The 23,100-nt window shown below is 38.2% G+C and overlaps 1 protein-coding gene across 12 annotated transcripts in view; it reads left to right on the top strand.

Moving 5' to 3' along the window:
- Positions 1 to 23,100, top strand: part of VPS13B (vacuolar protein sorting 13 homolog B) — a 794,855-nt gene that overhangs the window by 51,129 nt on the left and 720,626 nt on the right. For all 12 annotated transcript variants that reach the window (XR_008292721.1, XM_053208413.1, XM_053208414.1 and 9 more), the window contains exon 4: positions 15,157 to 15,277. Coding sequence is in view for 11 of the 12 variants with exons in the window: in XM_053208413.1 (XP_053064388.1) it covers positions 15,157 to 15,277 (121 nt within the window). In the remaining variant the exon portion in view is untranslated. The remainder of the gene's footprint in view (positions 1 to 15,156; positions 15,278 to 23,100) is intronic.

The raw sequence follows: 23,100 nt of genomic DNA, 5'->3' as shown, positions 1-23,100 counted from the left end.
ATTTGTTTTAGATTCTATATTACTTATTTCTGCTCTGATCTTTATTATTTCTTCTTTTCTGCTGGCTTAGGGTTTTCTTTGCTTCTCCGTTTCTAGTTCCTTTAGGCGTGAGGTTAGGGTCTGTATTTGGGATCTTTCTTGCTTCTTGAGGTAGCCCTGGATTGCAATGTATTTTCCTCTTCTTAGGACTGCCTTTGCTGCATCCCAAAGGGTTTGGACTGTTGTGTTTTCATTTTCATTTGCTTCCGTATATTTTTAAATTTTTTAATTTCCTGGTTGACCCATTATTCTTCAGTCGGATGTTCTTTAACCTCCATGTATTTGGACGCTTTCCAAATTTTTTTGTGTGGTTGATTTCAAGTTTCATAATGTTGTGATCTGAAAATATGCATGGTGTGATCTCAATCCTTTTATGTTTGAGGGCTGATTTGTGACCCAGCATGTGATCTGTTTTGGAGAATGTTCCATGTACACTCGAGAAGAGTGTGTAATCTGATGCTTTTGGATGATATGTTCTGAATATATCTGTTAAGTCCAACTGGTCCAGTGTATCATTCAAAGCCGATGTATCCTTACTGATTTTTCTGCCTACATGATCTGTCCATTGTTGTAAGTGGAGTATTAACGTCACCTACAATTTCAGTATTATCAATAAGTTTACTTATGTTTGTGATTAGTTTACATATTTGGGTTCTTGCACATTGGGGGTAAAAACATTTACAGTTGTTAGCTCTTTTTGATGGTTACACTCCTTAATTATGATATAATGCCCCTTTTTATATCTTGTTATAGACTTTGGTTTAAAATCTACTTTGCCTGTTACAAGTATGACTACTCCAGCTTTCTTTTGATATCCAGTAGCATGGTGGATGGTTCTTCATCCCCTCACTTTGAATCTACAGGTGTCCTCAGGTCTAAAATGAGTCTCTTGTAGGCAGCATATAGATGGATTTTTTTTTTTTTTAATCCATTCTGACACCCTGTGTCTTTTGATCGGGGCATTTAGTCCATTTACATTCAGAGTGATTATTGGAAGATACAGATTTAATGTCATTGTGTTCTTTGTAGGTTTCATACTTGTGGTGATGTCTCTAGTCCTTTGTAGTCTGCTGCTTTTCACTCACGGAGTCCCCCTTAGGATCTCCTGCAGGGCAGTTTAGTGGTCATGAACTCCTTAGTTTATGTTTTTGTTTTTGTTATTGTTTTGTCTGGGAAGTCTTTTATCTCTCTTTCTGTTCTGAATAACAGCCTTGCTGGATAAAGGATTCTTGGCTGCATATTTTTCCTACTCAGCACATTGAATATTTCATGCCACTCCCTTCTGGCCTGCCAAGTTTCAGAGTTCAGGTCTGCTAATACCCTCATGTGTCTACCCTTGTAGGTTAAGGCCCGTTTGTCCCTAGCTGCTTTCAGAAGTCTCTATCTTTGTATTTTGCCAGTTTCACTATGATAGGTCATGGTGTTGATCTGTTTTCGTTGTTTTTTTTGAAGGGAGTTCTCTGTGCCTCCTGTACTTGGATCTGTTTCCTTCCCCAGATTAGGGAAGTTCACAGAAATAACTTGTTCAAATAAACATTCTGTCCCTTTCTCTCTGTCTCCTTCTTGTGGAACTTCTATGATACGGATATTACCGCATTTCATTGAATCACTTAGGTCTCTAATTCTCCCTTCATGATCTAGTAATTTCCTATTCCTCTTTTTCTCAGCTTCATAATTTTCCATAATTTTATCTTCTATTTCACCTATTTTCCCCTAGTTCTTCCATCCTTGCCGTCACTGCATCTGGTTTTTTTTTTTTTTTTTAATTCATTTATAACATTTATTAATTCCTCATGACTGTTTCTTAGGTCCTTGATCTCTGGAGCAATAGATTCTCTTGTCTTCTATGCTTTTTTCAAGCCCAGCTATTACTCTCATGACTGTTACTCTAAATTCATATTCAAATATATTGTTTATATCCCTCTTGAGAAATTCTCTGGCTGTCATTTCTTCCTGGAATTTTTTTTGAGGAAAACTCTTCCATTTCATCATTTTGGCTAATTTTCTGTCTTTTATGTGTTTTAATAGCTTGTTATGTGCCTTGCACCTGTGAGTACTTCTCTGTCCAGGGCCTGGCACTTCAGGAAATGTTTTTGCAGTGTGTCGCTTGCACTTTGTTGTTGTGACTCTGGTTGCTTCATCTTCCTACTTGTAGTGGTTGGTGATTTGGACCTTTCATTGTGTATGCTTTAATTTGTTCGTTGAAGTAACTCTGGAAAAATTGGAAAAGGGGGAGAGTGGAAGAAGAAGCATATCCCATACAAAGAGAAATGACAGGGGCAGAAAAAAAGGACCAGGAAGAGAATCAAAGAAACTGTAAGTGTCAATCCAGAGAGAGAGAGAGAGAGAGAGATGAAAATAAAGAGGAGGAGATATAGAAAAGGTGTAAAAAGAATAGTCAAAATGCCTGATTAAACAAACAGAATAGAGAAAGAAGAAAAGTATACATATATATAATAAGAATTGACCAAAAATCAAATCAGAAAATGCAAAACCACAGGACAGTTGTCTGTTGGTACGTTGGAACTGGTGGCTGTGTTGGTCTGCAGGAGAGGCCTTCTAGTTTGGTTAGGGTCAGTCTCCAGTAGATACGCAGCTAACAGGCACAGAGGGGCGGGGTTTTGTGTAAGTGGGTCCTGGTTCCACTGGGAGTCACTGACCTGTTCTCTGAAGCCCCATCATGTTGGTGATGGGGAGAAAAATAGCAACACCCTAATCTCTCCTCCCAGACTGGGTGTCTCAAACCATGCTGTTCAGGCAGTTTTCACAGAGCAGCACGGGTGGGCCAGCTTGTCCTGCTCCACAGTCTCCCCCCTCTCCTAGGCGCTCAGCTGGAATTCAAAACCTGATGTCTTACCCTCTTCCCATAGACTCAAGGGAGGGACTCCTGTCTCCCAGTACACCCCCCAGATTGCTCCCTTCCCTGCCGGGCGCACACGCACAGCTGTGGGTTCAGTCCGGATAAAGTTGCACAGCCCTGAGAACTCTGATCTTGACTCCTAAGTCTGTTTGGAAGGTAGAAACTGGCTCTCTGGATTTTTCGATCCCTGGTTGTGGTCTGGACAGGTTTTTCTCTTGTCCAAATACAATCCCACACTTTCACAGCCTCTCTTTCTCTTCCTTTTGTCTCTTGACCAGAGGTGTTCCCTCTTTCTGTGCCTACGCTGCCCATTTTATCTGTCTCAATTTGCAAACATGCATCTCTGTCCCCCAAGCTGTCTCCGTACATTGGTGGAGATGTTTCTGTCACTCAGTAGCCTGGATTCCTGAAATTCCAAGTGTTCTGACCTCAATACTACTGTGTTTGTGGGACAAGGGAAATTCTGGTTCTCTTACTTCTCTGCCATCTTAACTCTCCCTCCTTTCTTCATGACCTTTTATAACACATCTATCCCTTCCTCTGTTTGGAAGATAATGTTATAATGATCTAGTTCTTTAATGATGATCATCTTAGGACAGGCTCTTTCAGTGACCCAAAAGGGAATGGTTCTTAAGGAAGCCAGGGTGTATGCTAACAGTCTTCACCTCTCTGATACCAGATACCCAGTAGGAGAGACTGCTGTCCCTGCCTGTGGATCCAGGATGCGATTATGACCAACCTTCAGAAAGATGGGAGTGGCATCAATTTCTCATCTGTGTTAAGTCAGGGTTAAAAGCCAGTGGACAAAAAGCTATTAGCTACTCTAAGGTGGCTATAGTCACCCAGGAGCCAAATGAGAATTCTACTGCCTTTCTAGAAAGACTGAGGCTGTGACTAAATATATTAACCGTGATCTACAGTCTTTTGAGGGAACGGTCATTCTAAAAGGCAAATTCTTCTCTTAGTCTGCCAAATATCAGGCGGAATCTGCCAAAAGTGGTAAGAGAACCTGGGCCCCAGTGTTAAAAAACTTCTTTCAGCATCATCTAATGTCTTATACAACAGGGACCAAGAGGAAGAGGCTAAGGCTTGGAAGAAAGAGAAAAGGAAATATGGCAGTCAGGCCTAATTGCTAGCGGCCCTGTAGGGCCAAACCTGCTTCAAAAATGCCCAACTGCGTCCTAAAAAAGGGATCAGGAAAATGCCTGATCTGCAGGAGGACTGGGCATGAAAATATCCGAGTAAGAGACCCCCCCACCACCCCCAATGTCCTAAATGTCAGCAGACAGGACACTGCGTGGCTAACTGCCCTTGAGGTAAAAGGACACCCAGTTCAGAAACTGCTACCCCACACATGGTGATGGACTGAAGGGGTCCTCTACTCCATTTGGCCCCACTGCAACAAGTAACCATCCATGGACTGGAGTCATCAGTAAAGATGGATGTGGCAGATTAGAAGCAATAAAACTCTTAACTGGAACTACACCAAGGCCATCAGACTGTACTCAGGACACTTTCATCTACATGAGACTCGTGAATGGATATCGTACCTGGAAATTCTTCCTACCTGACAGACAGCAAGAATAGTGAACCCAAACTCCCTGATGCCCTGCTTCAGCTTGAAGCAGCCAGAGTGGTCATTGCCCTCTTTGCCAGTGATTTGGGTCCCTATTTCTTGAGCAGGGGTAGGGGGGTGGGGGAGGAGGACATGTTAGGACATGCTAGATACTAGGAGTGGAAGGAATTGCCTCCAAGCCAGAGTCCTGAATCCTTAAAGGGGAATGATAGAGACAAGAGCTGGAGGCAAAGATGGTGATAAATAGCTTACACATCAAAAGCCCTGGGGCACAACATCCTGACCTTATGACTTCCCAGACCTTGGGGCTGACAGACTAAGAGCCGCAAGTGCAGAGCCTACACTCTCTCCCTTCCACCTCTGTCCCTCGGTAATCATGCATTTGCACTGCTGTTAACCCCCCGCACCCTTGCCTCCAACCTGTCGTGGAGAAAGGCTGCCCTGATAGTCCCGGTAGAAACTTCATAGGGTCAAAAAAGCTCCCTCCCAACCTGTGGAAGGAGTCCCCCCAAATGATTGGAAGCAGCTTGCATTAGAGACCACCCCACTGTATGTCACAGTTCCTTCCAGCCCAGAGAGACCCAGTAATATCCAATCCCAAAGCAACCTAGGGGCCAGTTCCACCTTGTAGAACCTGCCTGCTCTCCTACCTTGGGAGTGTACTTTTGCTTTAAAAAACTGCTTTGTGCTTGCTAAAAAAATTGCATATACTAGAATCTTTTATTGTGTCATGTATAAGCTTAAAATATATGCCATATGAAAACTGAACTTGGCATAAAGTGGGTTTTGGTTAAATAAAAAGTTTTTTATATAATTTAATGAAGGAGTTTTAATTCTTGTTTGCCATGCTTGATGTTTTTGAGGGATCCTGTTGTGTGTGTTTTATCCTTGGGAAGTTTTTTTTCTTTTCTTTTGAGCTGAAAATGTTATTTTTATTCTCCTAGCTCTTCTGTCTTAGGAAGAAGAAAAGTCACATTTGAATTCAAACAAGTAATGAAGTCTTTTGTTTTAATGAAGGACTTTCTAAGAATGTTATGAATGAATGTGAATATACGGGATTGTAATAGAAGTGCCACTATAACCTTAGTTATAATATTCCATGTTGTGGACGCTGTAATTTATATGTCAAAATGCTGCAGACAGAAAACAATGCTGGTTTAGTACTTTTCAGCTTGCTGATGGTTCCATGTTCTCTTTTCCCTTTTAGCCTTAAGCCATCTCCATGTATTGTCTGGAATTAACAATAATGAAGAACACTGCAGCTTTGAGTTTTTCTGTTTGGTTCACAAGCTAGTCTATAGGTCCCCTTTCAGTTCATAAAATGCAACTGTTCTCTGATTTCCTTCTGATGATTACATACTGCTAATTTTCTTTTTTCTTGAACTTGTTCATTTTCACATGATTTTTTTTTTAAACTTGGGATATTTAGTAATCAGAAACTACTGAGTCTACATCTGAACTGAGTTTGCAATATAGACAGATTATAGTTGGGTTTTAGTAGTCTGATAATTTCTGCCTATTCATTGGAGTGTTTTAGATTGTTTACATTTTATGTAGTTGTTAGTAAGATTGGTCTCAAGTCTTTTTATTTGTTTTCTATTTGTTCTAGCTAATTCTTGTTCCTTTTTTTTCTTTTCCTGCCTTTGTTGGATTAGCTGAGTGTATTTGAGCATTACATTTTATCTTCATTACTGGTTTATTTGCTGTATCTCTTCGTTTTTTTAGTTGTTGTTCTAGGGTTACCAATATGCGTATTTATCTACTTAAATAATATTTCACTTCATGGATAATGTAAATATTGTGTTTTACTTTAGTATGCCTATAACAGTATGCTTCTCTTTATTCCTTGCCATCATTTGTGCTAATATTATGACTCTTCAATATATATTATAAATCAGTGATATGCTGTTATTATTATGATTGCTTTGAACAGTGTTGTAAGACATTAAAAAACAAGAAAGTGTTGTATTTACCCATTTAGTTACTTCTGGCATTCTTCATTTCTTTACGTAGATCAAATTTTTCATGTAGCAGTATTTTACTTAAGTTTGAAGAACTTCCTTGAATATTTTTGTAGTCCATTTCATCTTGATGCAAATTCTTTCAGCTTGTGTTTGAGAAAGTCTTTGCTGCTTTCTTTGCTTAACAATTCTGATTTCTAGATTTAACCTGTGGGTTAACTCCTACTTACCTGCTTATTACTAGGGCTTTTCTAGTAGTAGCTCTATTTTCTATTCAAAAGAGAATAGCAAGAGTTGGGATGAGAGAAAAATGGCCAACTGTAAGAAGATGAAAGGATTTTAGTGAGAGTAATAGAAATAGCTTAAAGTAATTCCTTCCTTTTTTGAACTTTTCCAAGACTTTAACAAAAACTCTCTAATATTTGTCAAAAATTTTCACTTTTTATAAGCTATTTATCCGTATGAACTTTATTTTTGTCATTTGTTAAATGAAAATGACAGTATCTTAGAGGATTTTTGTGATGGTTGTGAAGAATGAATATAAAGCTTCTTGCATTGTTTGTACCCGTAATAGTTATTCAGAATATTATTTTACAGTATAAGACTTACCTGTTTGCTTTTATTTTTATTTTATTTTATTTATTTATTTATTTATTTATTTATTTATTTATTTATTTATTTATATTTTTACCTGTTTGCTTTTAAAATACATTCCTTTATATATAATACTCTGAAGTTGAGGACTCTTTCTTTTTCTACTTACCAACTTTTATCTCCTGTACTGCAGTGTGCAGAGAATTCTGAATGTGATCCTCTACCACCTCCATTCTACTTTACTATCTTCAGACTCTTTTTTTATGTCTAGACTTAATGGAGTCTTTCCCTCTCTTAATCTACTCAACCATTTACTCTTTTTTAATTTGTTTTGTGTTTTTTACATTTATTTTTGAGAGACAGAGAGAGAGAATGTGAGCAGGGATGGGGCAGAGAGCGAGAGAGAGGGAGACAGAATCCAAAGCAGGCTCCAGTCTCTGAGCTGTCAGCACAGAGCCTGACATGGAGCTTGAACCCACGAACCATGAGATCATGACCTGAGCCAAAGTCAGACACTTACCTAACTGAGCCACCTAGGCGCCCTGTCTCTATCGAACTTCTACAATGATCTATTAGAATTGTAGAATTTGAGAATTCTACAATTTGTAGAATTACAGAATTTGTAGAATTGTAGAATTGTAGAATTTGAGATGATTATAAATACTACAGTATTCAGATTTGATATCTTTTTGGTAGAGAATTAAATTTACCCATGTTGTTCAAAGATGGAATCATTTTAAGGAGAGACTCTCCTGGTGTTGTTGTTTGTTTTGTGCATCTGCATACGTAGAGGTGCTCCTGAATGTTCGGTTAGTTGTTGAGCTCTTCCTGAAGTCTAGGCTCACACCTGAACATTAGTGTACTCTTTAGCTCTCTTGGTAGGTTTTATTGTTTGCCTCAATTTGTCTAAATGCAAATTAGATCTTTGTAATTTAGATCCTTGTAAATTAGATCTCATTCTCAACTTCAATATTTTATTTAGTAACACTAGTATTTGCCTCTGCATTTGTTTTATAGGGAAAATAGGAAATATTGAGTATTAAATAAAATTATTCTAATATTTAGAATGCAAATAGCAATGTAATGGAAGGGGAAAATGTTATTTTGAGGTTTCTCTATTAAGTAGTTCACATTAACAGAAAATTGTCATATATCAGAGAAAAGCCAGTAAGAGATTGGATACACCTTTGTGAAATAAATTATTATTCTTTTTCAAATGAGACAAACTTTAAAATGTTAGAGTATTGGCTCTGAAAAAATGTTTATTATTTATATAAATTATAATATTTTGATGGAAAAGAATACCTTCTTCTCATAACAGTTAAAGGTATTTATATCTTAATCACTGTTTAAAGTATCTGAGTATAAATGGACACTCAGGTATAGAGTAGATGTGGAGGGGTTTCAAATACAAAATAAACAAGTGTTTCTTTATGAAACAGGAATATGGTAAACATTATGGCTCTTGAGTTTTTCCTTTTTTGTTAAGCAGCATACTTAATATTATACCACTTTTTTAGGAGTAAGTGTCCCATTGATAGCTAAAGTGAAATGAGTCATTATAGTCTGAATACTTAAGAATTTGTGAATTTTATACTTGTTAATGTTGTAATAGCATATAATTAAACACTTTAAAATCTTCGTTACTCCTTTAAAAACTTTAAAAATTTTAAAAATCTCAATTGGATTTAGTAGTACTATTGAGAAGGTACTCATGGTACTATTGGGAACATTCTGTGCTTCCTGAAAATTTATCTGAAATGCATTTTTTCATTATTAGAATATGAGAATATTCTGGGAATTTCTCCCTTTTTGGAATTACATATGATTAGAAGATGTTTCCCTCCCCCCCTCCCCCCCCCCCCGCCCCCATGCTTATAGATCTTTTTCCAGGTTACTTTTTATATCTTATTTGTTGGCAAAATTTTAACTTTTACATTTGCATATGTTTAGAATATGCTATTTTGATAATAATGCTGTAGTTACATATATTATTTCCTTGCAGAAATGTTTATTTTTTTTTTCTTTTGGGCTCCTAGAATCTTAAGCCAGTTTTCTTACTGCCATTTGGCTTTCTTTCCTTTCTCTTTTTAAACATTTACTTCTTCATCAAAAATTGGCCAAAGGGATAACAGTGGAAATGCCTTGGCTTTTTGGCAGTACTTTTGGTTGCAACAGACTATACAGATTGCAAGCCTAAGGACAGGCTTTTCAAACCTCAAGTCCTTTGTGACATTTTTTTGACTAAAGGGATTGTGCACAATCCCTTCTTACTGTACTCAATCCCTTCTCCTAATATATGTGCTGTTAGTTGGCCTTTTCTCATAGGGAGAAAGTAGAGCAACTGTGGTTAGGATTATGCGATGTGATAGTGTGAGTTTGAACCATCTCTTTATGTCTTAGTTTCCTTATCTTTAAATGGGAATACTTTTAGGGTGCCTGGGTGGCTCAGTTCATTAAGCATCTGACTTTGGCTCAGGTTATGATTTCACAGTTGTGGATTTGAGTCCTGCATTGGGCTCTGTGCTGACAACTCAGAGTCTGGAGCCTGCTTCACATTCTGTGTCTCTCTCTTCTGCCCCTCCCCAACTTGTGTTCTTTCTCTCTCTCTCTCAAAAATAAATATATGAATATAAAAAAATATTAAATGGGGATACTTTTGCATGGAGAACAGTGTCTAATTCATAGCTTTAAGAGGATAAAGAGATGAGTGTAATGTCATTGGCAGTAGGTGACACGTTAGAAGTGTCATAAATTAAAAAAAAGTTTCTATTTGTCTCTTTTTCCTCCCTCTCTGCCTTGTCTTTCTCCCTGCTGTTGGTATTTGTTTCAAGTTCAGGAAAGAGCTCATAGGAGGAGTTTTTCAGACAGACAGATCTGGGTATTTATCCCAGCTCAGTCACTTCCTATCTTTTTGACCTTGGGACCTCTTAAGATCTAATTTCATTCTTAAAATATTTAAGGCCTGGTCTGGCACATCGAAGTGTTCAGTAAAGGTCGTTAGTGTTTCTTTGTGACGTATGATTGCTGACTAACGTACATTGCTTTTAATTTTTTTATGCATATAAGGATTGTTCCTGAAGTAGGTAAGTAAAGTACCTGGATAAGGGTACCATCTATTTATACTACGTATTTTCTCTCAGAGTGGCTAACACATACATACACATTGCTCAGTTCTTTCTTGCTGAAGGAAGTTTTTTGTAAGAAAACAAAGCACAGTTTTATTAATCTAGTCAAGCACCCAGTCTCCTCCAGCCCCCTAGTGAATTCTGGTAAAAATTAGATAGCAGAATGTGCTTTATGCCAGAATGCCTCCATATATACTTTGGTCTTTCTTCCATTAATTTCTGCCTGTTTCACCTTTCAAATATGAGTAGGTCTAACCACTTCAATCCAGTGCTCTACAAAGAGGAGAGGTTGGCAGTAATTATATATGCCTAGTGATAAGAGTGAAGGGGATGTCATAGGCAATAATATACAACAGATTTTCCTTAAATGTGTTGCTGTTAACCAGCACAGTTTGTTTTCTGGCTGGGGAAGTATTCTGGTTCAGGTGGCTCTGTGTGTTTGAAAAGAAGGCAGGAGAGAGATAGGCTAATCTGGCATAAATGGCTCTGGTCCTGTTACTTGAGTAGCATGGATCTCAGAGATAGAAGATAGGCCCCACCACACAGGTGTTTACAGTTAGTACAGTGATGTCTTTCATTATTAAAACGTGGCTTAATGAATGTTTGGCTTTGGCTTGTCAGATTAGCTGTTCTTCCTTTTGGGAGGATCAAGTAAAATAATGTAAGGGGGGGCATCAACAGCATTCTCTTCTTGCCCACCCTCACCTCATGTTCTTACCTTTGATGGGAGAAAAGATGTAAGCAGCCTCTTCTGTGGGCTGCAGTTGATGTGTGAAGACATTGGGGCATACGCATTCCTTCTTTTAAATGTGCAAGGTACTTTTTTTAGTGACTAAAATTAAGTTGATTAATATTGCTGTCAGGGTAGACGTGAGTCAGAGATTCTAATTTCGACCATGAATGTGAGTGAATGTGTTTTCCCGGGCTTGCTCTTGTGTTCTCCAAATATACCTCTTCTTTGGTGACTTTATTTGACTCTCTGACTCTGGAATTCAGGGTTTCTCTTAGAGATTCTTTATTGCATCTGACAATTGCTGTTGTACTTGCTACTGGAGAGGGTAGAGGTGCATGTCCTTACAAGCTCTGTATCAGTTCATTTGCAAGGCCCTTCACTGTATTTCATTCAGGCTTTTTTGGTGACCAGAGCATTCAGGTAAGCCTTCATTCTTTTCTGCTTGTCTGCATGCCATGAGGCTGAAGAGCTTAAAGCACATCACTCATTGATGCTGCCTTTCAGTTTTTTTCCCTTCCATTCTTTGTTGCATTTTAACCTCTTTGTCTATTTTTATTTTATTAAAATTTTTTTAATGTTTATTTTTGAGAGACAGAGCATGAGCCAGGGGAGGGGCAGAGAGAGAGGGAGACACAGAATCTGAAGCAGGCTCCAGGCTCTGAGCTGTCAGCACAGTCCGATGCGGGGCTTGAACTCATGAACCGTAAGATCATGACCTGAGCTGAAGTTGGATGCTCAACCGACGAGCCACCAAGGCACCCCGTCTCTTGGTCTATTTTTAACCAAGGAGTTGAAATGATTCAGCCACCTGTTTTAAGTCCTGTCCTCAATCTTATTCATACCATTGTGAATCTGGGAGTTGATGGGTTTCAAGTTTTAACTGACTCACCCTTATGAGGGCTAAGGTGAAAAGTATGCAACCTGATCCTATCATCTGTCAGTATGAAGGTAATGGATGTATTTACATACATATGGTGTTCACCACATTTTCCCTCTGTTAGGAACTTTTGTAAGGAAATGACATTCTTGCTTGTTTCATGAGGAGCAAAGGGCAGTATTTTCAGAAATAGCTATGTGGTCCCCAAGAGAAAACATTCTTTTACCATGAAATGTACTTACCAGACATTTTGGGAAAATTGCAGCCTAAATAAGAGATATAACTGTAATGTGTTTGGGGTTAAAAATGACCTCAAAACATTTTAGTTTGTATTTTTGAGAACAGGGTATCTTTTATTAGAAATTAGAGACTTTCAATGAAGTAAAATGTGTTAAAAAATGATGCATACTGTTTGGAAGCAGATAGTGAGCTCATAATGATGGAAGTAATTCTAATTTTAATAGAAAATATTGTAATTCTTGTTTTGCTTTTTATTTAATTTGGCTGAGGTAGGATTTGAATGGAAGCTGATCTGTGACTGATGCAATTAAGATGTAATTGAAATGAAAACTAGGTGAAATTATGAAAAGGATTATTTTCTCATTATATATGCAACCCTAATTTCCTAACTATAATTAAGAAAGATTTGCATTTGCACATTTGGTAGTGTTTGTTTTATAGTATATATTCCTGTAAGTACCATGATTAATGGTCATTTTTAAAGTGACTAAAATTTCAGGATTATTACAAATTTTGTTTAAGCAAATTATTTTTTTTCTTTTGAACAATAAAAATGTGTAATTTGTAGGGAAGCTTTCTTCACTGTTATTTTTTTTATTTGAAATCTTATATTTAGTCTATGCACTTTACCCTTTTTTGCTGCTAATCACTTTTAAAAAATAAAAACTTGTTCTCTTTAAAATGTTTGTCATCTCATGTATGCCAGATTTATTGGACTGCAGTAGTTTTAGTGCATTTTGGCTGGAATGTTTATTATGACATCACTGTAATCTATATACAGTATGTGATTTCAGATGGTTTCAGTGTTAAATATTTTCATAATTATGCTAGTTTTGGCAGTTCACTTGGAACTTTTTCACATTTCTTTAATGAACATGTTTTACTTCTGGGCTTTTGAGACAACCATATGTTTCAAAAATTAATAGTGTGTTTTAATGTTAACGTTGTGCAGAAGTGTATGACTACAGACATTTTTAAGGATGTAAGCTGAACTAAAAGTAATTACAGTAAGGTTTTATTCATAGTAGTAGTCCTTTAGTATTTAGAGACTATAACATCCCACCAAAATAACAGAAGATGTCATTATAAAGATTGAATAGTGAAGTTGTTTTGTAGAATGAAACACTGTGAAGTTTGTTTTGCATTAACTTAAAATGACATAAATTCATGTGAATTTTTTTTTAAGATAGCAAATCTGTTACTGTCTGCTTGTCTTGAAGTTTCAAACATTTTTTTTTCTTTTGCTAATATATCACTAGCCTCTGAAGCTGTGTTGTCTTATAAAAGATTCATCTTATATAATTGTTCTCTTAGGGTGGCATTGAATAAAAATTTTGTTGTCTAAAGGTCTTATCATTGTTATTTTCTTTTAGTATCTTATTAGATTGGTAAATTTAGTGGTTTTCCATCTTTTCTTGAATTTTTCTCTTCAAATATGTAAAATAGAAAACTGAATTCCTCACCATTCTTGTATTATCAAATAGTTTTCTTATTGATTAATAAATTGATGAGGCACAGTGCACCATCAGTTAGCCTTTGTATGTAAGGCAAATTGCTTTCTTTTTTATTTTTAAAGTTTATTTTATTTTGATAGAGAGCATGCACAAATGGGGGAGGGATGGAGAGAGAGAGAGAATCCCAAGCAGGCTCTGCACTGTCAGTACAGAGCCCAAAGTGGGGCTTGAACTCACAAACCCTGAGATCATGACCTGAGCCAAAATCAAGAGTCAAATGCTTAATCGACTGAGCCACCCAGGTGCCCCAAAATGTGCTCTTTTATCCCCAAAATGGGGATAAGAAGATGGCTGATGCTTTTACCTCATATTACTACCCAATCTATTTCCTTCCTATATTGCTTGTCTTCTTGAAGGGGCAATCTATGTTTATTATTTACGCTTTAAATTCTTACTCACTTTTTGAACTATTCATTTACTGCTCCTACTCTTGTTCCTCTACTAGAACTACTAAATCTCCTTTCTTATTGGTTATTGGCATCCCAATTACCAAATCTTGAAATATGGCCAAGTAGAATGAAGACTGAGAACATTTTTATAGTTCTCTTAAATTTTTTAAATTTTTATTTTTTTTAATGTTTATTTTTATTTGAGAGAGAGCAAGAGAGCGAGAGCGTGTGCACTTAACCGACTAAGCCACCCAGGTGCCCCGCATCTTTATAGTTCTTAATGTTATCTCACTTTTACTGAACTGGTTCATGCCTTTAGTTTCTGGTGTGGTTCTTTCACCTTACATTGTATACTTTGGCTTTATTTGACTAATCATTATTTCTTGTACATGCTACATACATATATGCTGCTTTTGCTAATGGTTTGCCTCTATGTAGCCTCCAATCTTAGCCTAAAACTTTCCTATACTTTTATAAGCCTGACCTCTCTAGTTCTTCCAAATAGTTCTTAATAGTTCTTTCTGTTCCTAACTTAAAGTACTCTGTAAAACAAGCTATATATGTTTTTAGTGGACTCTGAAAATTAGTATTATATCTAATTTGGCTTTGTACATTCAACAATTAGCACGTAAGAGCATTATATAAACTTGTTGAATCAAGGTAAGAAAAGTGTACTGTTTGCACTGTATAAAGGAATATGTTTTGAAAATGTGTTGAAGTTTTTGCTATCCATATCAAAACCCAATTAAGCCTTATGTTTAATGAGAATAACTCAGTAAAAATAATAGGATGCAAAGGATTCTAAGGATTATTAAGATTAATCATTAAGGTGATTAAGAAGACAGCTTGGATTCTTAACACACACAATACTGGGGGTCTTACCATGTAAACAACAAACAGGAGACAATTAAGACCTTTTCCATTTATTTTGTATTCAAATGGCAAGTGTTTAAAGCTTTGTTGAATAGTCTTTTTTTGCAAAAGTCATATGTAAGGATTTCTTGACATTATCAATTGGTTTGTTTAGATACTCAAGAAAGGAAGAATTTGTGGTTTAAACTACTCGTTATTTTTAAACAGTGTTTGAGAATGCAAATTATAAGAATTGTTTGGTATACAGATTTTTAGAGCTAAAAAATAAAATTAGAGTCTAATCAAATTTAGTAACCCTAAGCTATATATTTAACTGAAATATGTCTCCTAATTCTTGAGTGATGATTGATACTTTACTTTTCTTAAAAATAGGATGACCATGAAAGCTGTGGTTCTAATTCTACCAACCGTAGTACTACTGAGAACACAAAATCATCACTAAAACCCCGAAGAATTCAGCAGGCTGCTCCCACAGATCCTGATTTACCACCAGGTAACTTCTGAATGGGCTTGTTAAGGCCAAAATTACACTTGTTATTAATCATTGTTGTAGCCAATTGTAGAATATACACTTTAGTATTTAGTGTCCAAAAATACTTAGAGTACATGTGTATGTGGGTTTGCTTCATAACATAAGAACACATTGAGTCCAGAGCCCTCCAAAATGTCTTCCGTTCAAATTTTGATGATCTTTTGCAGCAGGTTGTTCCTAAAGTTTCTTTCTTACATCCTGTCCGAGCAAAGACATGCCTCTGCTTTCCCATAGTCTCTTTGTTCCCCTTCCTTCTTGATTAACAGTAAAGACACTAGATTGTTCTGAGTTTCAGTAAACTATAGAATTCACCAGGAGGATCACCATCTCTTTTACTTCCTGAAATATTTATTTACCTAGAACAGTAGTGGCTTACAAATAACAGTTGCTTAGTAACTATTTAATGAAGAAAAAACCACGATCATGACCTATCAGCCCCGTGGCCGGAGTGCATTGTTGCCTTTTTAAGTTAGGGGTTGTTTTTATCAGTCACTTCTCTTTTGATTTTATTCATCAGTCATTTCTTTTTCTCAGAGGTATAGTTGATGTTAGTATATATTTGTTTTCTGCGCCAAAGGTTTGTAGGCTTTCTGTTGGGTTTAACCTTTAAGTTTTGACAGTCTTCTTGCACCATCTACTAACAGACTGGTGTTAGGTACAGCATTTCATAGCCCTCCTCCTCAGATATGTTCTAAGTTAAATTTCAATTGATTAAACATTTTAAACTAGTGTTACAGGGATGTTAATGCTGATGCTTTATATATTCTGAATTTCATCTAACAAGTCTCCATAATACCTCTGGCTTTAGAATAGATTAATTGCTACAGCTGGAGAAGGTGCCAGAAGAAGATATTTTATTTCTGAATGTTTCTAATTCTACTTGGAGTGATGTGATGGTTCCAGAACCTACCTACCTACCTTTCTTCCTTCTTTCCTTTCCTCTCCTCTCCTCTCCTCCCCTCCCCTCCCCTCCCCTCCCCTCCCCTCCTTTTTTTCTGAAATTTATTGTCAAATTGGTTTCCATACAACACCCAGTGCTCATCCCAACAGGTGCTGTCCTCAATACCCCTTACCCACCTTCCTTTCCCTCCCACCCCTCATCAAGCCTCAGTTCTCAGTTTTTAAGAGTCTTTTATGTTTTGGCTCCCTCCTTCTCTAACCCTTTTTTCCCCCCCTCCCCCATGGTCTTCTGTTAAGTTTCTCAGGATCCACATAGGAGTGAAAACATATGGTATCTGTCTTTCTCTGTATGACTTATTTCACTTAGTATAACACTCTCCAGTTCCATCCACGTTGCTACAAAAGGCCATATTTCATTCTTTCCCATTGCCATGTAGTATTCCATTGTGTATATAAACCATTTCTTTATCCATTCATCAGTTGATGGACATTTAGGCTCTTTCCATAATTTGGCTATTGTTGAAAGTGCTATAAACATTGAGGTACAAGTGCCCCTATGCATCAGCACTCCTGTATCCCTTGGGTAAATTCCTAGCAGTGCTACTGCTGGGTCATAGGGTAGGTCTATTTTTAATTTTTTGAGGAAACTCCACACTGTTTTCCAGAGCGGCTGCACCAGTTTGCATTCCCACCAACAGTGCAAGAGGGTTCCCGTGTCTCCACATACTCTCCAGCATCTATAGTCTCCTGATTTGTTCATTTTAGCCACTCTGACTGGCGTGAGGTGGTATCTGAGTGTGGTTTTGATTTGTGTTTCCCTGATGAGGAGCGACGCTGAGCATCTTTTCATGTGCCTGTTGGCCATCTGGATGTCTTCTTTAGAGAAGTGTCTATTCATGTCTTCTGCCCATTTCTTCACTGGATTATTTATTTTCCGGGTGTGGAGTTTGGTGAGCTCTTTATAGATTTTGGATACTAGCTTTTGTCTGATGTCATTTGCAAATATCTTTTCCCATTCCGTTGGTTGCCTTTTAGTTTTGTTGATTGTTTCCTTTGCAGTGCAGAAGCTTTTTATCTTCATGAGGTCCCAGTAGTTCATTTTTGCTTTTAATTCCCTTTCCTTTGGAGCTGTGTCGAGTAAGAAATTGCTGCGGCTGAGGTCAGAGAGATTTTTTTCCTGCTTTCTCCTCTAGGGTTTTGATGGTTTCCTGTCTCACATTCAGGTCCTTTATCCATTTTGAGTTTAGTTTTGTGAATGGTGTAAGAAAGTGATTTAGTTTCATTCTTCTGCGTGTTGCTGTCCAGCTCTCCCAGCACCATTTATTAAAGAGACTGTCTTTTTTCCATTGGATATTCTTTCCTGCTTTGTCAAAGATCAGTTGGCCATACTTTTGTGGGTCTAGTTCTGGGGTTTCTATTCTATTCCATTAGTTTATATGTCTTTGTGCCAATACCATGCTGTCTTGATGATTACAGCTTTGTAGTAGAGGCTAAAGTCTGGGATTGTGATGCTTCCTGCTTTGGTCGTCTTTTTCAAAATTACTTTTGCTATTCAGGGTCTTTTGTGGTTCCATACAAACTTTAGAATTGCTTGTTCTAGCTTCGAGAAGAACGCTGGTGCAATTTTGATTGGGATTGCATTGAATGTGTAGATAGCTTTGGGTAGTATTGACATTTTAACAATATTTATTCTTCTAATCCATGAGCACGGAATGTTTTTCCATTTCTTTATATCTTCTTCAATTTCCTTCATAAGCTTTCTAAAGTTTTCAGCATACAGATCTTTTACATCTTTGGTTAGGTTTATTCCTAGGTATTTTATGCTTCTTGGTGCAATTGTGAATGGAATCAGTTTCTTTATTTGTCTTTCTGTTGCCTCATTACTAGTGTATGAGAACGCAACTGATTTCTGTACATTGATTTTCTGTCCTGCGACTCTGAGGATTCATGTATGAGTTGTAGCAGACTTGTGGTGGAGTCTATCGGATTTTCCATGTATAATATCATGTCATCTGCAAAAAGGAAAGCTTGACTTCATCTTTGCCAATTTTGATGCCTTTGATTTCCTTCTGTTGTCCGATTGCTGATGCTAGCACCTCCAACGCTATGTTAAACAACAGCGGTGAGAGTGGACATCCCTGTCGTGTTCCTGATCTCGGGGAAAGCTCTCATTTTTCCCCATTGAGGATGATGTTAGCTGTGGGCTTTTCATAAATGGCTTTTATGATGTTTAAGTATGTTCCTTCTATCCCGACTTTGTTGAGGGTTTTTATGAAGAAAGGATGCTGAATTTTGTCAAATGCTTTTTCTGCATCGATTGACAGGATCCTATGGTTCTTTTCTTTTATTAACGTGATGTATGACATTGATTTGCGAATGTTGAACCAGTCCTGCAGCCCAGGAATGAATCCCACTAGGTCATGGTGAATAATTCTTTTCATATACTGTTGAATTCGGTATGCTAGTATCTTATTGAGAATTTTTGCATCCATATTCATCAGGGATATTGGCCTGTAGTCCTCTTCTTTTGCTGGGTCTCTGGTTTAGGAATGAAAGTAATGCTGGCTTCATAGAATGAGTCTGGAAGTTTTCCTTCCCTTTCTATTTTTTGGAACAGCTTGAGAAGGATAGGTATTATTTCTGCTTTAAATTTCTGGTAGAATTCCCCAGGGAAGCCATCCGGTCCTGGACTCTTATTTGTTGGGAGATTGTTGATAACTGATTCAGTTTCTTTGCTAGTTATGGGTCTGTTCAAGTTTTCTATTTCTTCCTGTTTGAGTTTTGGAAGCATGTGGGCATTTAGGAATTTGTCCATTTCTTCCAGGTTTTCCAGTTTGTTGGCATATAATTTTTCATAGTATTCCCTGATAATTGCTTGTATTTCTGAGGGATTGGTTGTAATAATTCCATTTTCATTCATGATTTTATCTATTTGAGTCCTCTCCCTTTTCTTCTTGAGAAGCCTGGCTAGAGGTTTATCAATTTGTTTATTTTTTCAAAAAACCAACTCTTGGTTTCATTGATCTGCTCTACAGTTTTTTTAGATTGTATATTGTTTATTTCTGCTCTGATCTTTATTATTTCTCTTGTTCTGCTGGGTTTGGGGTGTCTTTGCTGCTCTGCTTCTATTTCCTTTAGGTGTGCTGTTAGATTGTGTATTTGGGATTTTTTCTTGTTTCTTGAGATAGGCCTGGATTGCAATGTATTTTCCTCTTAGGACTGCCTTCGTGGAATCCCAAAGTGTTTGGATTGTTGTATTTTCATTTTCGTTTGTTTCCATATTTCTTAATTTCTTCTCTAATTGCGTGGTTGACCCATTCATTCTTTAATAGGGTGTTTTTTAATTTCCACGCTTTTGGAAGTTTTCCAGAGTTTTTCCTGTGGTTGATTTCAAGTTTCATAGCATTTTGGTCTGAAAGTGTGCATGGTATGATCTCAATTCTTGTATAGTTATGAAGGGCTGTTTTGTGACCCAGTATGTGATCTATCTTGGAGAATGTTCCATGTGCACTTGAGAAGAAAGTATATTCTGTTGCTTTGGGATGCAGAGTTATAAATATATCTGTCAAGTCCATCTGATCCAATGTATCATTCAGGGCCCTTGTTTCTTTATTGATCCTGTGTCTAGATGATCTATCCATTGCCATAAGTGGGGTATTAAAGTCCCTGCAATTACCACATTCTTATCAATAAGGTTGGTTATGTTTGTGATTAATTGTTTTATATATTTGGGGGCTCCCGTATTCGGCACATAGACATTTATAATTGCTAGCTCTTCCTGATGGATAGACCCTGTAATTATTATATAATGCCCTTCTTCATCTCTTGTTACAGCCTTTAATTTAAAGTCTAGTTAGTCTGATATAAGTATGGCTACTCCAGCTTTCTTTTGACTTCCAGTAGCATGATAGATAGTTCTCCATCCCCTCACTCTCAATCTGAAGGTGTCCTCAGGTCTAAAATGAGTCTCTTGTAGACAGCAAATAGATGGGTCTTGTTTTTTTATCCATTCTGATACCCTGTGTCTTTTGGTTGGAGCATTTAGTCCATTGATGTTCAGTGTTATTATAGAAAGATATGGGTTTAGAGTCATTGTGATGTCTGTAGGTTTCATGCTTGTAGTGATGTCTCTGGTACCTTGTCTCACAGGATCCCCCTTAGGATCTCTTGTAGGGCTGATTTAGTGGTGATGAATTCCTTCAGTTTTTGTTTGTTTGGGAAGACCTTTATCTCTCCTCCTATTCTAAATGACAGACTTGCTGCATAAAGGATTCTCAGTTGCATATTTTTTCTGTTCATCACATTGAAGATTTCCTGCCATTCCTTTCTGGCCTGCCAAGTTTCAGAAGAGAGATCGGTCACGAGTCTTATCGGTCTCCCTTTATATGTTAGAGCATGTTTATCCCTTGCTGCTTTCAGAATTTTCTCTTTATCCTTGTTTTTTGCCAGTTTGACTATGATAGGTCGTGCAGAAGATCGATTCAAGTTACGTCTGAAGGGAGTTCTCTGTGCCTCTTGGATTTCAATGCCTTTTTCCTTCCCCAGATCAGGGAAGTTCTCAGCTATGATTTCTTCACGTACATGTTCAGCACCTTTGCCTCTCTCCCTCCTCTGGGATCCCAGTTATGCCTATGTTATTACGCTTAATTGTGTCACTTAGTTCTCTAATTCTCCCCTCATAGTCCTGGATTTTTTTAATCTCTCTTTTCCTCAGCTTCCTCTTTTTCCATAATTTTATCTTCTCACTCACCTTTTCTCTCCTCTGCCTCTTCAATCCGAGCTGTGGTCACATCCATTTTATTTTGCAGCTCATTTATAGCAGTTTTTAGCTCCTCCTGACTGTTAGTCAGTCCCTTGATCTCTGTAGTAATAGATTCTCTGCTGTCCTCTATACTTTTTTCAAGCCCAGCGATTAATTTTATGACTATTATTTTAAATTCATTTTGTGTACATTGCTTAAATCGTTTTTGATCAGTTCGTTAGCTGTCGCTACTCCCTGGAGTGTCTTTTGAGGAGAATTCCTCTGTTTCGTCATTTTGGGTAGTCCCTGGGGTGGCGGGGAACTGCAGGGCTCTTCCCCTGTGCTGTGTGGAGTGACTTGAGTTGGTGGGCGGGGCCGCAGTCAGACCTGATATCTTCCCCCAGCCCACTGCCAGGGCCAGTCAGACTGGTGTGTACCTTCTCTCCCAGGGGCAGGTCTCACTATGGAGTGGTGTGGCCCCTGTCTGGGCTACTTGCATACTGCCAGGCTTGTGGTGCTGGTTCGATGGGTAATGGCGTATTAGCTGGGGTGGATTGGCAAGGTGCACAGGGTCGGGAGGGGGAGGCTCAGCTCGCTTTGCCTTCGGTGATCCCCTTTGGGAGGGCCCTGCGGCACCGGGAGGGAGTCAGACCTGCCACCGGAGGGATGGATGCGCAGAAGCACAGTGTTGGGTTTGCGTGGTGCAAGCAAGTTGTCTGTCGGGAACTGGTTCCCTTTGGGATTTTGGCTGGGGGATGGGCGAGGGAGATGGCGCTGGCGAGCGCCTTTGTTCCCCGCCAAGCTGAGCCGTGTCCTCCGGGACTCAACAACTCTCCCTCCCACTGTCCTCTAGCCCTCCTGCTCTTGGAGCAGAGCTGTTGACTTACAACATTCCAGATGTTAAGTTCCGCTAGCTGTCAGAACTCACTCTGTCTGACCCCTCCACTTTTGCAAGCCAGACTCAGGGCCTCTGCCTTGCCCGGTGGGCTGCCCCTCCACCGCCCCGGCTCCCTCCCGTCAGTCCGGGTAGTGCGCACCGCCTCCCCACCCTTCCTACCCTCTTCTGGGGGCCTCTCGACTATCCTTGGCTCTGGAGAATCTGTTCTGCTAGTCTTCTGGTGGTTTTCTGGGTTATTTAGGCAGATGTGGGTGCAATCTATGTGGTCAGCAGGACGTGGTGAGCCCAGTGCCCTCCTCTGCTGCCATCTTCCCCTTGAATTTCCTGCAGAACTTTCTAGTTTTTAACATTTATTTATTTTTGACAGAGTCAGAGCATCAGCAGGCGAGGGGCATAGAGAGAGAGGGAGACACAGAATCAGAAGCAGGGTCCAGGATCCCGAGCTGTCAGCACAGAGCCCAATGCGGGGCTTGAACCCAGAAACCGTGAGATTGTGACCTGAGCCGAAGTCAGTTGCTCAACTGACTGAGCCACCCAGGCGCCCCAGAACCTCTAAATTTTTGCCTACTAATTAACTCCTTGGGAAAAATCCTTGGCGAATTAAAATGTAAATTAAACCCTATCTTGTTGGTATTTATTAAATGGGCAGTCCTTTTACTTCTCCAAATTTCTGACTGCATATCCCTTAAAAAATTCCTATATGAGCTCAGTTCATTGTATTAAATATTCTCCACCAGTATCCTGGCAAAGAATAATCGGTTTTAGGTTTAATGGTTAAGTCTTGTTACACATCTTTTTCTTTTAAGAAAGAGCTTGTTTATGATGAATTTAAAGCTTTTGTCAGTTGTTGATTTCACAGATAAAAAATTATTGGCTAAGTTGAATCTACTCAAAACAGTTCGCAGACTTTTAAAGATCCTTTAGAGCCTTTATTAGAATTTACCCTTATAGTCAGAATTGCGAAAATTGTTCTATTTTTGGGAGCATAGACTGTAAAACATAAAAATAACTGAAGAAATACTATTTTTAGAAGCATAAAACAGAGCTGTATTCTATTTTAACTTTAAGGTAGCTTTTGGATTAACAAGTGATTTCCTGCCTTACCTAACAGGAGGACTAGTATCCTCTTTTATGCTGACATAAATCACCGTAAAGGAGTTGCTTAGGAAGTAACTGAACTTGTTGGGCAATTACTGGGAGGCAGAGCAGTTAAAGTTAATCTTACCAAAGGGGGAAAAAAAAGGG

Source organism: Acinonyx jubatus, chromosome F2 (genome assembly GCF_027475565.1).
Source record: "Acinonyx jubatus isolate Ajub_Pintada_27869175 chromosome F2, VMU_Ajub_asm_v1.0, whole genome shotgun sequence".
NCBI lineage: Eukaryota > Metazoa > Chordata > Mammalia > Carnivora > Felidae > Acinonyx > Acinonyx jubatus.
The sequence above is the reverse complement of the archived record's forward strand: the minus strand, read 5'-3'. Positions and strand labels throughout refer to the sequence as shown.